Here is a 19,641-nt window from a genome sequence, read left to right on the forward strand (position 1 = left end):
AGAGAGAAATCGTGGCTGCGGAACATCCGGGAGTGGACCGGCATTGCCTCAGTCGAACAGCTTTTTCGGTTGGCTGCTGATAGTGACGGATCAGGAAGCTGACGGCCAACCTTCAGCATTGAAGAGGTACTCTAACAAGAAGAAGAAGACAGTTTTAAGCCTGGTGAATGGTAATTTTGTATGTCAACCGGAATGTTGTTATAGAAGCATATACCTTTAAATGTATTTGTGACTTTGTGAAGACGACTATCAAGAACAGCTAGGTTATTTTTATTCCTCATATTAATGTTACGTCTGTCACTATTTTTCATAAAGAAATTACTATTCCTCTTAACATAAATTACAGTTTTATAAATGTACTGTGACGCTAGTGTCCGAATGTTAATTTCCTTAAACTTATCTTTCAAGGATACTCTGGGGCCCAGATTGTAAATTGCCCTAACTGCACATTTCTGCAGGACAAAGATTCTATTGATACCGGCGGCATTATCCGCTAGTACTACTTACATTACCGCTTCGTGGCAGAAATAAACAAAGTGATCGTCTTATATTTATGGACTTTATGACATGACTGGCATGTAACGCCCAAAGCTCTGTGGTCTAAATTCCGCAGCTTACTTTTGGCCGGTGATCGGCTCAACTTTTATGACTATGACTTACTTGTTTGGTTATAAGTACTGTTAGTGTAAGTTGAACAAAATAAATAAGTACATTATTTCATAAACTGTTAATTTAAAAAAGATAAGCGGATATAGAAGATACACAGCAAATGATTCAATGTAAGAAATTTTAATCGTATTTTATGGACTCTTCGCTAATTGTAACTAAAAATATTTAATCGTTACTCCAATTACAACGTCAGAACAACTTATCGCAATCCATAAAGGCGATTATTTATTTAGTTACCCATTTGTCAGAGACATTATTAGTCTGCAAAGAACATATTGTGATGTTAATCCTGACCTGCTTTTAGTTGCAACATTGCGTTTTGTTTGTTTGTATTTGTCTCATACGAAATGTACACGACAACGGCACGTCGCCCTTTCAATTTAAATTCAACTTTTTGGCACTTGCGGTTCCAAGTGAAAAGTATAAAGCCTAACAATTTCTTGAATGTAGATTTAGACTAAGTAGTTTTCACCAGATGAATAAGCCTTCCTGTTAATTGTTTTTGGTTTGGGTGTTCTGGGCCTGATCAAAAGTAACAAGTAAAACGTAGGTATACCAGGAGTGTAGCTAGTGGAGGTTCTTGATCTCTACCCCAGTTGGAGACAGCGGTGATATTTTAGTCTGGGTCATAATCATATTCAAGACCTAGAGTCTTGTCGATATAGACTCCTTCACTTCTCATGGTTCGAAGCATTAACCTCTTTATAGTTGCGGGCTTTGATGTTCTTTATTGTTTTCTCCCTCTGAGGGGAAGATAGAAGAGCCGCATACTCTGCACCATAAGTAAAACTGGCACTGGATATAAGTTACACATGTTTTTTTTATAATATCGGTAAGTGACGGGACGAACAAGTTGTGCGCCTGATGGTAAGCTATACGCCTGCCTATAACAGTTGCAGTGCCACTCAGAGCTTTAAATCGCAAAGATTTGAGGGGCACTACCACTGCGCCTGTCACCCACCCGCGTCACGCCCGTCTATAACAAGTGCAGTGCCGCTCAAAGGCCCTGCTACTGCGCCCGTCATCCTGAGACATGAGTTAAAAAGACTCATGTGCTCGTAATTTCACCAGTAACGCTAACGTTCACAGTAATGCTAACGTTTCTGTTTGGCGGCAGTAATAGGTAAGGTGGCAGTACTTCACTGGACGAACTTTTCACAAGGAGTTCTACTGCTACTAAAAAAGCCGGCACTGCATGTAAATTAAACATGTATACATTACAAACCTTTTCTCCATCGGGATAGGCAGTGACCCTGATACACCTTATTCGCTTCAACAACACGCATCAATGCCTTCATACACGCTCGTCCGTTAAGAGTACTCCTGATCTGGCCTTCTTTAGGAAATCCTCAATTTAGTACTTGTAAGTTCGACGAACTTATCCGCTCGCATTGGCCTTATAAATCTATCGATCTTAGTAGATCGCCCACTCAGCCGGAACTAACAATACCTTTCAAGTTCGCTGGCTTACCGATTTGAAACAATGACAAACGCCTGCGCACATCGGTTCATAGTTATGTATAGAGTTGTAGACATTTCAATTTGTCGGATAAAGGTACAAAGATTACGTTTAAGGAAGGAGGAAAGGATTCCACTCTATCTTTGAAAAATGATTTTATAACCGTAGACGTGAAATAAGTCACGGACAGAAGTTCTGTCATATAAATGAATAACATATTAGACAACATCATATAAGTTGCTCTGATCCCAAAGTAAGTAATTAAAGCACTTGTGTTATGGAACTCGAAAACAACGACGGTACCACAAAGAGCCACATCCGAGACAATACAGAAAAGTTATTTATAGTTAGATGACAAAAGACCGTGGTAGTGACCCGTTTAGCTCCTGCGGGTCTCGATTCAAGATGTTTAAATTGAATATAATAAATGATAAATGTATTAAAATGTATATTTACAAAGAGCAACCCCTGGAGTTTCTTGCACATTCTTCTCAGGGGAATCTGCATTACGAACGAGCAGTAGACTTTAATCAGTATGACGATTTCAAGTGTAATTTGCTTACCTATGAAATAAAGACTATTTGAATTGAGTGTCTACATTGACTCAGCCGGGGATCGACCCGGGACTTCAGAGATGGCAACACCATGAAATCCGGTGTGCAAAGTACCCGACCACAGAGGTTGTCAAGTATAAACAAAGACTGAAAGGGTCGATGATGTTACGGAATCCAATTAAAGTTAAATTTTGGTGGCTTCATTCGGTATATCGAGTAGTTTAATTTCCTACGTGTAATAATCGCGAAAACCTTCTTCTTCTTAGTAGTTATCTTCATAGTTTAGGGTCGTGTCCCCGAAAGGTTTTCGACACTTTATGGACGATTTTCTTCAATCTGGTTCTGTCTTCGGCCTCTCTCAGGGCAGTTGTTATGGGGAGACCAGTCAGGGCGGCCACTTGCCATCGGTTAGGTGATCGACCGCGAAGTCTCTTTCCCTCCACCTTACCCACCACAATCAGTTTGTCAAAGTTGTCCGGTTATTGGTGAGCAATACGACCAGAATACTGTAGGATTCTCTGGTAGCATATTGTGGAAAGTCTATCTGCGATATTAAGCTGCTCAATTATGTATTGGTTTGTCCTTCTAGCGGTCCACGGTATACGAAGCATCGCGAAAACACGACAACTCGAAAATACTATAACTTTAGTTACACTTAAAGTACAATTGTATGGCAAGAATTCGGGACTTAGTGTACTCTATACAGACTGAGAAGAGCCAAAAAAACAAATACCTGTACGCGAATTAGACCCGGAACAAATAGTATCATTTCCAATTCATTCGATACATTTCAAGATGCTAAGTAAAATCCCACAAATTATTAGTAAGTAGTTTGAGAACGGCTGCACCAGAGGTAACAATATACAATACTAAAAGTACGAAATCGGTTTTGTTCCAATAAGGACGCCTAATAATAGCTGCGTAGATTTTCTACTACATTTTTTTTTCAGAAGGATATTTAGCCATTGGCCGCTGATGACCTTGACTGCGCCACCGAATAAAAAGCGAGCTGAAGGCTTTGACCTGTAAAATCACTCGGATAAAGGTTTTGCTTGCAAATCTCCATTCCTGTCTGCCAGATAATCGTGTTAAGGATTTTTCTTTCTGGAATACGTGTAGCAGTTGGCTGCTGATGGCCATGACTACGCCATCAGATAAAAGAGCGAGCTAAATGTTCTTAACCGTCTACAGCAAATAAAATTCGATCAGATTATACACATTTCAAAGGAAAATCTTAACATCGCGATTTAGGACTTGTAGCAAAATCAATCAACGCCATCTAGCGTCTTTTGAGCTAACTAAAATACATTCATCATAATTGGGTACGGCAGTAAATAGGTTTGTTACACAACTAAATTCAATACAGAGAAAAACTATTAGTCACCTGAACGCAATACCTAAATGTTAATATGGTAGACTCCACAATGAAAGTACAGTAGGCGTGAAAAGTAGTTGTCCTTTTTAAGGTCGCCATACATTAACTTATATCATTGAGTCCGGTTCTCGGAATGCAGTGAAAGGTAGGCGCTTGGTCATGAGCGCAGCGGGAGCGGAGACGGCAGTCTTAAGCTTAGCAATTAGCGATTTTTACATAAAACCGACGGGCATGTATGAAAGCATTGATAGGTGTTGACGAGGCGAAAATAGAAGGCTGTTGTCTCTGTCTAGCCCGACGGAAAAGGGCGTGAAGTACATGTATATGGCATGACCTTGTTATTTTGTAATAAATCACGTGAACATAAACATATTTTTTTAACGGAAAAGAACGCAATTGTGTAACCTTGAAGAAGTTTTCTTTATTCACATGCTTTTCGTCTCATTTACCACAGGTTTAACTGCTAAACACAAAACAGGTTTAACTGTGAAAAATCTGTACCAGTTTGTTGAGATGAGAGAATGAGAAAAAAAGGCCGAGGGTTTTATTTGGGGCATTATTGTCAAGTTAACCTGCATGTTATTATACTAATTACGGGATGAAAAACATTGTATGTTTCATGGGCGGTACGGGAATTACGAAAGTCAACTCCGAAAGCCCTGACAGACTTCGGCTTCGGGCTTTTAATAGTCTCGTTCGTAATTGTTTATTTACCGCCCTTAACACATAATGTGCTATTGTAATCACCTTAGAGAATTGTAATCTCGCTCTCGCTACTGGTTATGGCACTATAGCAGCTACCTTGCGACGACGGGTACTTACAAAGGCAGAGTGAATGGCTAGAATGACGTGTTTATTCCAGATTTGCAGATAGATCTAACAATGCAACATAGAACTAACTACGTCTAGATTTTGTTCTAGCTTTTATTGTTAGGATTTTGCAATTAGGTGGGAATATGAACGTAGTTTATGAAAAGATGTTTAGAGGGCTTGGTGTTCTATTTTGTACGTGAAAAATTACCATTGAACCCTGAAATAGTGGCTTCAGTATTAATGTTTGAGTTCTATGTTCATAAGTACGGTAGAAGGAGTTTTAATGTTTAAATAGCAGTAGAGCTGCCTCCGTGGCCGAACGCTTACCATGCCGGACTGCCACTCAGAGGTCCCAGGTTTGATTACCGGGCCGTGAGAAATATTTGTATGGCCTATATTTATTTCTCTCGTGAGTTTGGGTGTAATTTGTGATTGTCTATGTATGTGTCCATGGCACCCGCGACACAGGGTTTCCCTAGTGCGGGACTATGTTGATTGTGTGCGTTTTTAAAAAAAAGTGCTCCTTGTGAAAGAGTACTTCCAAGGTAGTACTGCACTACTGACTTTACCTATTTCTGCCGCCAAGCAGTAATGTAAGCATTACTGCGTTCCGGTTTTGAAGGGTAAGGGTGCTAGTGAAATTACAGGCACATGGGACTTGTTAACTTATATATCCGGATGACGAGGCAGTGTCCCATACATCTTTGCAATTTAAAGCTCTGAGTAACACTGCAACTGTCATGGACAGGCATGTCGCTTACCACCAGGCGCACGACTTTTTCGTCCCGTTGATTGGTAATACCAATTAATTATGTATATTTACTTACACTTTATTTTTTATATAATATTTGCTGTATAAAATAATCGTGATATTCAATAAATAAAATGGTGATTTAAAAAAAAAAAATTACATACGATATAACCATAGCAACACCTGGTTTGTAATTAACAAACAAAGATACATAATTATAAATCACCATATTATCTTCTGTGTCACTATCCAGTTGGTTGTGTCGGTAATTGAATTCGGGTCCTCTAAATCATCAGAACGATTTAACCACAAGCTACAAGGCCATCGTCTGAGACTAGATTAGATTATTTGTACACACACATGATCGATAAGTTTCTTGCAGCAACAAAGCAGTACTTATTGTTAACCGACTTAAAAAATAAGAGGTTCTCAATTCGATTGTACGTTTTTGTATATATGTCACAAGATAGCGCCAGACTTAATATCTGTGAAACTATTTTGACAATTCTTTTGTTGGAAAGAGGGTACCTCAGTATTGATTCCGTTTAAATTTGAAGGAAATATTGCACCTCTAAGGGTGGCAAGCTAGTGGATGAATCCGGTTCCGCGCACTTTCCGATAACGGATTTCAATAAAACTTGGCAAATAATTCCACAAACTTTTGAGGCCGGATATTTTTAAATAAAAACAGTGCCTGGGAACATTGACTTACAAATAAATGGACGACGGGTCTAACACACAAACCACGAAAAAAATGTCCCAAGTCAACCTATTTAAACGTAGTGACATGTAAAGGAATATGAAAAAGCTAAAACGTTGAATTTCAATTGTAATGTCATCGCAGTACTGTCTAATTTTGCTAGCTTCGCTGTCAGTCGAACAAACGAAGACTAAAGCGTGAATGACGCTCTGTATACGATTTTAACGCCCTATAAGTTCGGACACTTTTTAGCGCGGACCCGACGTCCATATAATTGTAAGTCAATGCCTGGGAAGCACAGATTATTATAGTGTTTTAGGATTATTTATTTATTTTTTTATGATAACAAGTGATGGGATGAACAAGTCGTACGCCTGGTGGTAAGTGACACGCCTGCCCATAACAGTTGCAGTGCCACTCATAACTTCAAATCGCTAAGATCCGATGGGCGCTGCCACTGAGCCTTGAGACACAAATTGACAAGTCCCATGTGCCTGAAATTCCATGAGCGCTCTTACTCTTCAAATCTAAAACACAGTAATGCTCACACTACTGCTTGACGGCAGAAATACACAAGACAGCAGTACTTCCCTAGACGACTTTCAGATATAAACTCTACTGTATCCGTGGCCGAACAGTTACTATGCTGGACTGCCACGCAGATGTATGGCCTACATTTATTTCTCTCGTGAGTTTGGTTGTAATTTGTGGTTGCCTATGTGTGTGTGTGTCCATGGCATCCGCGATACAGGGCTTCCCTACTGCTACTGAATAAACAGATTGACGATTGTGATCCATAATAAAGTTGTATTTACATTATTCAAATATATCACAAATATCAAAAGCAAAAGTGGTAGGCACACCACCAGGGCCGCGTTGACCTTTCTAGCCAGACTGTTATTATCCGCATAGCACAGTTACACCGTGATTATGTACTTATTACTGTAGTTACCGTCGATAGATAAGTAGATAAATAAATAATTAACATTCTAATACCATTGGAAAATAAGTTTATTAATAAATAATAATAATAGTTAGCTCATATATTATAGGTACCACTGCTAGGGGTGTGCCCACTCAGGCCCAATACGGATGGGGAACTTCACACACATCATTAAATTGCTTTGTAGATGTGTGCAGGTTTGCAGTGTTTTCTTTCGAAAAGATCATGGTAAATTTTATATGAAATTTTGCATATAACGGTTTGCACGGTTGTCAACCGTGACCATGGGACCTGTAAAGGGCCCGAAACGTCGGTTTGTTTGAAAAAACAAATATACGCGATTTAAATCCGGAAAAATAGTTTCATTTCCTACAAATTTGTCTGTTAACCAATTTCGGTACCACAGGAAGTCTAGATGACGTAAAGAAAATACAATGTTTCGATAACTACCACGTTCAGACTGCTATGAAGGACAACTATTCGATTAACTGCCAAGTTAACTCAAGTGTTACTTATTAATAACAGTGTCCATTCGACATCAAAATGTTCGCATAACACAGAACTTTCTTAACCTTCAGATTGTATTCTGTAACTGTATAAATCGATGTTCTAGTGATCAGAAAATAAATCCAGAAGGTATGCAATATTATCGTTATTATATTAGATAGCGCTGGTAACTTAATTAACGTGAGAACAGTTTCTCAACGGAGTACAAGTCATTGCTTTCAAAAAAAAATGGAAATTCATTTGCCTGCTTCTATGTGTTAAGCCCAGATGAAATGTAACTTGAAAAGAATTAAATATATCTTCACATTTAAATGTGAAGAAAAAAAACAATAAAAAAGCACGATCGTTTTTTTTCTAAATTTTTTAATTTTTCCGAAAAGTAAAAGAAAATAAATGAAATAAAACACTAACTGTAACAATTTTACTTTATGAATACTGTAAATACAAAATCTCCAATTTGATAGTCACTTGACACTAAACAACAACGAAGAGTTCGTTGCACTGCACTCAATTCAATCAAATTATAAACTAAACAATGACAACATACACCAAAAATGTCTAGGGATCTAGGTTGTTTTTTAAAATATTTGATTACACCATTAAAGTTAATAAAAATATGTATATATTATTAATTAAATTGTTTATTTACCTACTTATTTTTTAAACTATAAAAAATTTAACCAAAATAAAAATCATTGGTGTTAAAAAAATATAATAATAAAAAACCTGATTTTCAGTAATTGACAAAAACGTACTTAATCCACAAACACTTTTAATGTGTATACAAACGTCATTGAGTGTTGCCCATTTATTTTTAGCAATTTATATATGAAGAATAATACTCATATTTCATATTTGTCATATTTTTATTTTCATACTTTATGAAAAAAAACGGTTTTTTACAACAACCAACAATAACAACAACCTAGATTAGACAGTGACTAAGGCTGATATTTACAAAACAAACTTGACTTAGACTAAAGCAAAAACGGCGACGGCAAGTTTTTCGTATTTACAAAACGTGAAGTAAACTCAAAATTTAATTAAAATTATACCTATAATAATAAACCCTTCATTCCCATATACATTTTTAGATGCGGTAGCTCCTTGTGAAAGAGTTCGTCCAGGGAAGGCAGTACTTATTTCTTGCGTTCCGGTGTTGAAGGGTAAGGGTGCTGGTGAAATTATATGAGACTTGTCAACTTATGTCTCAGGGTGACTGGCGCAGTGACAGTGGATATAACAGTTCGTCCCGACATTTGGTATTATAAAAAAATAAAATAATAAACGCTCTCCTTAGACGAGACACTATCACAACAATAGCACGTATAATGAGCGATATTAAATAACAACTTTGAAAAGGTTGTAAACCGCCAATAGGGATCAATACCCATAGATTACTCGGGCAACATAAATTTAGTAAAGGTGAAGAAAGGCTGTAATAATAAAAATAGTATAAAAAACAGGTACAATATTAAAAAACACTCCCCACTTAAATACTACGAAACACGTGTTACACGGTAAAGAAATTACCCCGAACGGGCCGTATTTTTTACAAATATAGATAGGTTACATAATTTAAATCGGAAACTGGCAAACGGATCAAAACTAGTGGTGAAGACGAGAATGACGACGCAAAGGAATTAAAGAATTCAAAACGATTCAAAATTTGAAAATAAGCGGCCAGTGACCAGAGCAAAGGTGATGAAAAAGCGGGATGACGATGGGGGAGGTCGCATCGTCACAACTTTCCTGCCCGAAAAACCCTTTTGAGACGCGTTTGTTTATGTTTATTCGTTAAATTACACGTTAAAGATAATGCAGTTCCACGCGTATTTAAGAGATACAAGGCCGAATACAATAAACACTGTCAATACCATGAAATTGGGCATAAACAAACAGAAGGTCTATAGCGTGGTAAATAATATTTTTTATTTTTTTTAAAGTCAAAGTCAAAGAAATAAATGATTATTCCATAGGTAAAATAAATTTACATGAAAACGTCACATTTAAACTACTGCTCGTTCACGACGCTGACTCCCCTGAGAAGAACGAGCAAGAAACTCTAGGGATTGCTCTTTTCAAACAAACTTAAATGCTACGGAATACACTTTGAATCAAATTTGTGTGGAATTTGGAGCCATGTCGTCTTTCCATACATCTTTACCTAACATGTAGTCTTCAATTTTGTAATATGACTTTTCAATCAAAATATTCTTAATGTAGTTTTTAAATTTAGGAACTGATTATCTTATAAAAGCTGCGGAATCTTATTGTAAAAACGAATACAGTTCTTCATAAGAGTCGTTTACCTTGGTTAAACGAAATCGTGGTACCATGAGTTTGGACTTAGTTAAATTTTTACAAGAATAATCAATAATCTATATCATAAACCCATTTTATGCGTCCCACTGTTGGGCACGGGTCTCCTCACAGGAGAGGTGCGAGCCGGGATTCGAACTCACGGTCTCTGCTTGAGAGGCGGGAGCTCAAACCTTTAGGCTACCACAGCTTCTATCAATCAAAAGTTTAAGAAACATAATTCACAAAATCGGTTAAGTACTCGATGTTAGTTTTATAATCTGCCTTAAGTCAACAAAACAATCATTCAAAAATTAGGTCACCATGAGTCCGTTAAGTAACTCACTATAACCACAAAGGCTAACTTGAATGTTTGCGTTTAAACTTAGAACTTTAAGTAGTGAAAGTCACACTTAAAAGCTTTGTATAGTAAAGTTCATTTATATAGTGTAACTTGATAGATTTGAATCCTTGTTTTGTTGCGGAATGTACTACTGAGACAGATAAACTTGTTGCGTCAATGGCAGTAGTTTCCAACTATTTACACATCACTATCAGAAAACTTTCAAAAAAGAAAAGAAAAATTTCTCACAGGTGGCCGCTACGGGAAAAAGGTCGTTAAAAACCAAACACAAAACAAACATCATCAAAGATCGCAATAGCAACAAGTAGCATACACGAAAGTTTGTTTATTATGAAATAATGACTAGTGGTAGTTTGTTATAATTATTAATACAAAGATAAATCAGTATTAATACACTGAGAGTCGTATTCCAGAACTGTACTCAATGCTCAAGTCAGGATTTGAGCAGACTTGAGTATGATTTCAACCACTGGAAATACGACCCTAATGGCAAGGACTTGAGTATGATTTTCAGTGCTCACTGCAAAACTCAAGTCCTGACTTGAGTATTGAGTAGAGTTCTGGAATACGACCCTAAGAAAAAAATCCTTCGATCCTTAATCCGAACCAGCGTCTTTTAGCTCATGCCAACCAACCGCTATACCAATAAAAGCGACATCTCTAGTCAGCTGCTAGTAGCTGTAAAAGTACCTGGCTGAGAGAAGACACAGATTTCCCACAGATGGCGCAACAGCAAAAAGTCGTTAAAAACCAAAAACAAGATCTGAAACAAGCACTGAAAAATTCGTAAGATCCGCTCCATGGCCTAGTTGGCATAGGGTCTAGCACGGTTTGGTGGAAGACGTTGATTCCTACACTACTTTTTAGTTATCCACTCTCCGACAAATAATCTAACGACGGGACGATATTGGAACCTTTGCAACATATAAAAGTTAATAAATACATATTTACACGTTAATATGTACTTGTTGATTCCAAAGCGGATCGCTGGGGTGGAGCAGGAAGTGTGTATTGCCAAAAAAACTGTCATAATACGCTGTGGCTGACATTATGCACGTTAGAGGCGCTCTACACTTTTACGAATAATTTAAAAACAATACTATCATTAAACGCCAGTGCCAGCAGACATTACGAAAAATTCGTAAGGCTTGGTTCCTTCCGTAGATCAGTTGTCCGGGTTTCTCTCTGTGGCATTACAGTACATTTACTTTGTATGCCCGTAAAAATATACATAATTTCATTAAGAAAGAAGATATCCATAATATTAACTTTAGAATCAAATCCAAACTCATTGTTTCCTGACCACCTTACCACGATTTCGTTTAACTAAGGTAAGCGGTTTCTTTTATGGGGAACTGTATGTACGGTTTTTACAATAAGATTCCGGGTATATATATGTTAAGATAATAATTTACAATAAAAGTATTTTAATTGAAAAGTAATATTACAATAAAGAGCATGTATTAGATAAAGATGTATGGAAAGGTAACATGAGTCTAGATTCCACACAATTACGATTCAAAGTGTATTGTTTCATAGCATTTAAGTTTATTTGAAAAGAGCAATCCCAAGAGTTTTTTGCTCGTTCTTCTTAGGGAGGTCAGCGTTCAATACAATACAATTCAAAAATTCTTTATTGTACACCAAAAAAGGAAACAAATACAATACAATTAAATTAAAAATAAGCGGTGGTACAATGGGTGGTCTTATCGCTTTAAGCGATTTCTGCCAGACAACCTTTGGGTGGAAGTAATTATATTATTCACAGGAAAAAGACGGCGGTGTCTGAAGAATTACTAATCAATAGATAAAAATCGATAAATAAATGCAAATCCACAAATATTTATAAATAATAAAACCAATACATATATATGAATATCGTAAACTACTACATATTCTTACACCTATAAATATAAAATTTCTAAAACATAACTTCAAAACTTAAGCACTTTAAGTCACACTAAAGTTACAGTGTTCTTTTACCACATTTTTTTAAATTATTCAATGAATTCGCTTGTTGTAGTGTAGCGTAGCGAACGAGCAGTAGCTTAAAAAATGACGTTTTCAAATGTAAACATTTTGCGTTTCTTTTATTTTTTTTATTTTTAATATTTTGTTTTTAATAAATGATTATTTGACTTTGACTTTGTTGAGCGAACGTCAAACACGGTACGCTGAAGGCGTTGGTTCGAATTCAGCAGGATTGAGGGAATTTTTCTTAGTATTCGATCTTATATTAATAATCATCACCGTCGTTAAGCCATACGTTGCACTGTTGAGCACGGGGTTTTTCTTAAAGGGTTAAACCATGGTTTAAGTTATTATTATAATTATTTATTTTCCCCTATCGCTCTGATCATAGATGAAAACACAGTGCCCATTAGAACTTTGCGATCTAAAGCTCTCATTGGTGCTGCAACCGTTATGGAGAGGCGTGTTGTTTACCACCAAGCACCCTACTAGTTCGTCCCGTCACTTGATTAGATAAAAAATAATACCTTATTTACTAAGGTTTTTATTTCTGTGCTAACTTATTTAAATGAAATTGGTATATCATTGTGAGATTGTAGCTCCTGCTATGGAGGTTGTTTGCAGCAAAATCAGTGTTGTACAAACCAAGTATGTACAGCATAAATACTGAGTTCAGAATCCTCGCCGCACAATGCATTAAGTGTAATTAAAATATTTTATCAAAATTCACAAGGTTCAGGTCTGAGTAGGGGTGACTTCGATGACGTCACGTGGCCTGTGAATTCGTCACGACTGGAAAAATGATAAAATAAATAAGATGTTTTATTTAACTGCCTACGTGGCCAAACGGTTACCATGCCAGACTGCCACGCAGAGGTTCCAGGTTCGATTCCCGGGCCGGGAGAAATATTTGTATGGCCTACATTTATTTCTCTCGTGGGTTTGGGTGTAATTTGTGGTTGACTATGTGTGTCCATGGCACCCGTTACCCATGGTTTCCTCAGTGCGGGGCTAGGTTAATCAACCTAGCACAATGCACACAATCGTGTGCGTTATGACTATATTATTATTATTTATGAACCCCCGACCATGCTGCACCGTATTATTGCTCCAACCATCTGAGCCACGGGTCCAGTTATCCAGTCAACGAAATTCTCCTATGCTTTCGTTATAGATCTATGTACTGATTTTCGGCATTCGTCGCATCTAGTGACATTTAGTGAGAGATTTTTGAATAACCTTCTCACCGCAGCCCGCAAAAATGTTCGATCTTTGTATTCATGGTCATAACAAAAAATGCACTTATATCCCAAAAAAAAAACTCAACAAACACAAAGATGATGTTTTTTCTAAATTACAAACAAAAAATATAAAGGTAAACAACCTTGCATGAAATAATTAATCTTGTCAAGCGTCCTGGAGATACACAGTGTCCCTAAAGATTTTGGTAACAAAGTTGGATTTGGCGTGTAGTGTGCAATTATATACATCTGCGTATGCTTTTATACATATTTCAAATAATACGGATTTCTCGATACTATTCCGAACGCGTCTTTTATTACGTCATGCTAAAAAATCTTATTGGTTACTCATGACGTGATATAAATCGCGTTCCGATTTAAAAAATTCTATTTTTTAAATTATTAATCCCACTGCGACATAAATAGAGGGTAATGGTTTACTAAAAGAAACTAAATCCTACATTCAAGGTTTTCAAATGAAATACGACTACCCATATTTAGGCAGTACAGGTAAGATAATAATTCGTTGCACATATTGAATATCTTAAGTAATATAAATGACAGATGTAGTGTCTGTTGTAGTTTATGAGTACAAGTTACGAATATGATCCCATAACGCAGAATGTATTGTAAAAAGGTTTGGCGATTATGGGTTAAAACCAGGACATAGGAGTACCTAGCATTAAGCTGTTGATTAACTGGAATTCATAACACGTCTTCTCGGGTAATTTTCAGGTTAGTTATCTCTATCAAATTTTATTATTTAAGTATTCGAGTATGCTACCATATTCGATACTCACTGAAATATAATAATTATAATAATAATAACGCACACACTCAACATAGTCCCGCACTAGGGAAAGCCTGTGTCCCGGTTGTGGTTGCATAGACAACCAGAAATTACACCCAACTCACGAGAGAAATAAATGTAGGCCGTACAAATATTTCTCACTGTCCGGGTTACGAACTTGGCACCTTTTCTTTGCCTGTTGAATAATACAAGGCAATATGAAATAATACTTTACCATAATAATATTGATAAAAATTGATAAAAACTGCCACCTACATACACTCATACATGAGAAAACTAACCTGAAAATTATGTAATTTCCAGGCTAGTTCCCAGTTAGTTACTTTTAAGGTTAGTTTTTAAGGGAAAGTTCCCACGTTTGGCGTTATTAGTATTAAGAATAAATTTCTGCCGCCAAGCGGTGATGCGAGCATTACTGATGGTTCTGGTTTTGAAGGGTAAGGGTGTTGGTGAAATTGCAGGCATATGGGACTTGTTAACATATGTCTCAGGGAGACAGGCGCAGTGGCAGTATCCCTCAGATCTTTGCTATGTAAGTGGCATTGCAAGTGTTAAGGACAGATGTGTCGCCTAACAACAGTAGTACGGCTTGTTCGTCGTGTCACTTGGTATGACAAAAAAGTCTTATTTTTAACACGTTATAATTTAACATTATAAGTATAGCCGGGTAGATTAATGGTTTGACCTACACTCAAGTGGAGGTCGTGGGTTCTGACTCGAGCTCGCACCTCTGAGTTTCTCGGAATGCGTATAAAATTTATTACAGTTTATTTTCTAAGCATTCCAAAATATACGCTGTCTCATTTTATTTTTTAAATGGCTACACTATTTAAATACGTAGTATTTCTATACTACGTGTGTGTTAAATTGTCTATTTTATGTTCAGGATTGAACGACACAATGAATAAATGCCTTTAACGGTTTTAACACTGTATATTCTGTACTTTGATTACAAGGAATTAATTTTAAATATGTATCAAAAATAACTTTAGCACATGGTCTGTAGCCATAGCATGTAATGTCACTTTTTTAACTTCTCATTGACGTTCCCAGTGGAGTTACCGGCGCGAATACTACGTATTTAAATAATATTGTAGTTGTATTTCTATAAAACTACAATATTATTTTTTGAGATAATAATTTGTAGCGAATACTTAATAGGAAATAATAATTGAACCGTGGCAGCCTAATAATTTGAGTTTCTCGGAATTTGTGTGCGAAATTTTATTTGAAATTCACCATGAGCTTGTCGGTGAAGGAAATCATCGAGATGAACCCTGCACGTCACAGGGTTCACAACCCTCGGAAAACTTGTGAAGCCTCCAACCCGCATTGGCCCAGCATGGTGGACTATGGCCTAAAACTCTCACCTGAAAGGAGATCCGTGCTCAGCAGTGGAACGCATAAAAGTTTTGATGATACTATATGACATGAACATTGTAATAATAATTCGTGTGTGATGTTGCTAGTAGTAGTAGCAGAATTACGTTAGTAATAAGGCCATTTGTTACTAGCTTTGCACGGTTGTTTTTTATCCGTGATAAAATAAATAAATATCTGGTTTTACTGAGATGTTTAAACACGGTGACTGTGAGAAATGTATAATTTGAAAAAGTCTGTTTTCAGCAACCCGGTTTAGTCAAAAATGCGGCCAAAAGCTAGCCAGTAATAAGTTACAGAGATATCTATGCAAAGTCATTCTATAATAAACAAGAAAATTTACAATTTCATATTAATTGTAAATTGACTAACAAATTATTTAGACGAATTTTGTTACGTAATCGATCTAGTTATTCAGTAAATATACACATAAATATGTTGGATATCAGAAAAAAGATTCGTAAATTACGTCTTTGCTACAAAAATAAGTAAACACTTTAAAAAGAAACAGTTTTTAGTCTTTGGTATTAACTGCAAATTGAATAAATACAAAAATTGGAACGTTGTATTTGTCAAAATTGGCGCGCTTCCTGCCACCCTTCCCGCCCTTGAGTTGCCAGTTACTTTTTTCACTGGCGTTCCGTTTCGCACGCGCGCCTTGAAAGTATAAAAACCGCGTACAACGTAATGAGAGCAATCAGTAGCCCTCGCGCAGTCTACTACAGAAGTGCACGATGAGATTTCTGGTTAGTTTTGCGTTCCGAAAATGTTTAATTATAAAAAAAAGTGTTGTGACCTAATACTTGTAATAATAGTGACGTGTATAATGTAATATTCGAATAATATATAATAAACGAGAATATTCACAGTGCAGTGATGAATAAAGATTTAAAGTATGGATTTGGAGATTTGAAAGTGTTCTTTGTGTTCACAGTTTGTTGCCGCCGCCGTCCTCGCCTGCGCCGCAGCCGCGCCATCTGGCGCGCTGTTGGCAGGACCCTATGCCCATGGTCTTATAGGCCACGCGGCGCCTTACGCCGTGGCCCATGCCGCCCCTGTGGCAGTAGCCCACGCTGCTCCCTTGGCGGTGGCTGCTCCTACTATCTCCCCTGGGGACCTCCAAGGTGCCGCCATCGACGCCCATGTGGACGCCAGCGACCACGCTCGTGCGGCTGTCGACGCTGCTCGTGAAGCTCACGACCAGGCTTCCGAACTCCAAGGCCAGGCTATCAACGCTGCCGAAGACCACTCTTGGCAGGCGGTTGATGCCGTGAAGACCCGTGAAGCTGAACTCGACGGAGCCGCCGCTGGCGCCGCACCTATCTTGGCTAAGCAGCTGGCTGGTCATGTTGCCCCAGTGGTGCACGCCGCTCCCTTGGCTTACGCCGCCCCCGCCGTCCACGGGTACGCTGCGCCAATCGCCCACGCCGCTCCCCTGGCCCACGCCGCGCCTCTGGCCTACGCCGCCGCTCCTTATGCCGCTAGCAAGACCGTTGTCTCTCAATCTCTGCAGCAATCCCACCCAGCTCCCCTTATCCATGCCCCAGTTTTGGCCCACGGCTACGCCGGTCATGGTTACGCCGGTCATGGTTACGCCGCGCACGGCTGGTAAACTGTGATAACCATTTAGTCAACCAAATACTCATTTTTGGAATGTAAATTATGTAAAAAATAATGCAATAGAAAGAAGCGAGGATGTGTGAATAAATGACATAGTAATTTTTGTACAAAAATTTCGTATTTTATTCTGTTCCCTAACATTGAACAATAGGTAATAATCACAGCACTATTGAAACTTTAATAAAAAATTTAAAAAAGAATGAAATATAAACTAGAGAAGGAACTAGAGGAAATGAAAAAACGTAACATTAAAATTATGAATAATGCATAAAGGAACTGAGCAAATTAGTATTTTGAATTTACATACAACCTCTTTTGTTTTATAAAGTAGGTAAATGTCGCAAGTCAAGACCATACAAAAAAAATTACGATTTCAAATTCTCGGCCTTATTACCACAGACATTATTAATAATTAGATTTGTAAACGTACGCAGTAATTCAATGTCGAATAAATAAGTTTACGAAAATAATTAATTTAGCACGCTTACAAAGCGGAAGTATGTATAGTTATTTGAACCTTGAACGTGAATTCTTAAACCGATAGACAAGTTTCACAAAGTATAAAAAAAAAATACGGAATTAGAGTGGACCATATAAAAAACCTTAACATGTTCTTAAAAATTAATACTTGTACCTGCTCCAGGAAGTCGTATCTCTGCCATTTTGTTGTTATAATTTTATTAATTTTAAATGCCGTAGGTGTATGTTTACAATGCCATAATTAATTGCGCAATTGTATTACTTTAGAAAATTCATTGTTGCGTAAGATTTTTAACCCTTTAAAAACTTGGTTGATTCCAATATTGTTACATCTATCTTATTGAAGTTTTAAGATTGGAATTTATAAACATTTCAAATACAAAACAAACTCTTTAACTTGCCGAAAGCATTCGTATTGCGTACATATTACCCGTCATTTTCTCGTCTGCAACAGACACGACATGTTTTCGTGGCTAGATCCGACAAAGTTCTTGTCGTGTATACAAGACCATTCTCATCTCTTCTGTAGCAGACACGTCGAATTTGTTAGCGTGTACATGCGCCCTTAGTGACCTTTTTCGTACCCTGACTGGCATTACACAATCTATAAACTTAGTGTCCTTATGTTTACACAATATATGTTAATGTCGTTCATGTAAATAATTTAATTTAATTTTTGTTTTCTTTTGTAATTACATACTTGTATCGTGTGTTGTTTTGACTATGTTTTTTAATACATTTTTTCTTTTTTTCTAGTGTGGTGTCATTTGTGGTAGTAAAATAAATGTATTGTCCATTTTCGCAACGATTAGTTCCTTATTTTATGATGCAATTACAAAAAAGTCAAATGTGTAACATCTGTCTTTTTTGTCAAGAGCAAAAATCTAGCGCGAGGCAGTCGAGAATTCACTTTCGTTCGAACTTGAACTTGAGATGCGCGGGCGACGACCTATCCAGTGATACGGAAAGGAAGCGTAAACGTGGTAGCATCTGACTTGTATTCTCACTCAGTATTGCAAGTTCCATTTCTGGCAAGGGCTTGAATTTTAAATATAAGGTTCTGAAATCTAGACTAGTATTAAACTTCAGGGGAAGAGCACTACAAACACGCATTAATAGTATCTGACCAAACAGACAACAACGCTTACAACTCAACGACAAAAATCCTCTTCATTCCCCCGCCCAAAATCATAAAAATCCTTTACTAGCCGTGGCTTATAGCGGCGTAATTAGCAATCATAAAATTAAGATGTCAATACAATTACCTTCAAAACAAATACTTCTAATCATTTTCTAATAGTTCCAATTACATTCTACGACTTCAGTGTTTATATAATTTCAATGTTTGATAATTGACAAATTACACTGTTATAATTTAACGTTATGACTAAAGCATATTCGTAAAATGTGAGGAAGCTCCGGAAGAAACAACAGGCGGCTACTAGAAGTATGTATATAATACAATTACGAATTTAAAATCAGTATGAATAAAAACAACTATTAAAATTATGCAAAGGCTTACTGCATTTTGATTGATGCATAACTTGAAATTAAATATTAATTTAGTATTTCAATAATTATAATGTACTTGTGATGTTTAATTAATGTCGTTGATAAGTAACATGTGATCAGGCTTTGGGTGTATCTTGTAACACTGGATGTCACTAGCAGCTCGGAAAGCCGAACAATTGAATAAAAAGAT

At 37.1% G+C, this 19,641-nt stretch overlaps 2 protein-coding genes across 2 annotated transcripts in view; one reads left to right on the top strand and one right to left on the bottom strand.

The window, feature by feature from the left end:
• Window positions 1-19,641, bottom strand: part of LOC113225577 (WD repeat-containing protein 7) — a 180,066-nt gene that overhangs the window by 58,791 nt on the left and 101,634 nt on the right. The gene's annotated exons all lie outside the window — the stretch shown is intronic.
• LOC113225576 (larval/pupal cuticle protein H1C-like) lies at window positions 16,534-17,572 on the top strand. The gene is made up of 2 exons (XM_026457905.1): window positions 16,534-16,585; window positions 16,774-17,572. The coding sequence occupies exons 1-2, from the start codon at window positions 16,574-16,576 to the stop codon at window positions 17,449-17,451; spliced, it is 690 nt and encodes a 229-aa protein (XP_026313690.1). The 5' UTR covers window positions 16,534-16,573; the 3' UTR covers window positions 17,452-17,572.

Source organism: Hyposmocoma kahamanoa, unplaced genomic scaffold, assembly GCF_003589595.1.
Source record: "Hyposmocoma kahamanoa isolate Upper Pololo Valley unplaced genomic scaffold, ASM358959v1 167, whole genome shotgun sequence".
NCBI classification, from domain to species: Eukaryota; Metazoa; Arthropoda; class Insecta; order Lepidoptera; family Cosmopterigidae; genus Hyposmocoma; species Hyposmocoma kahamanoa.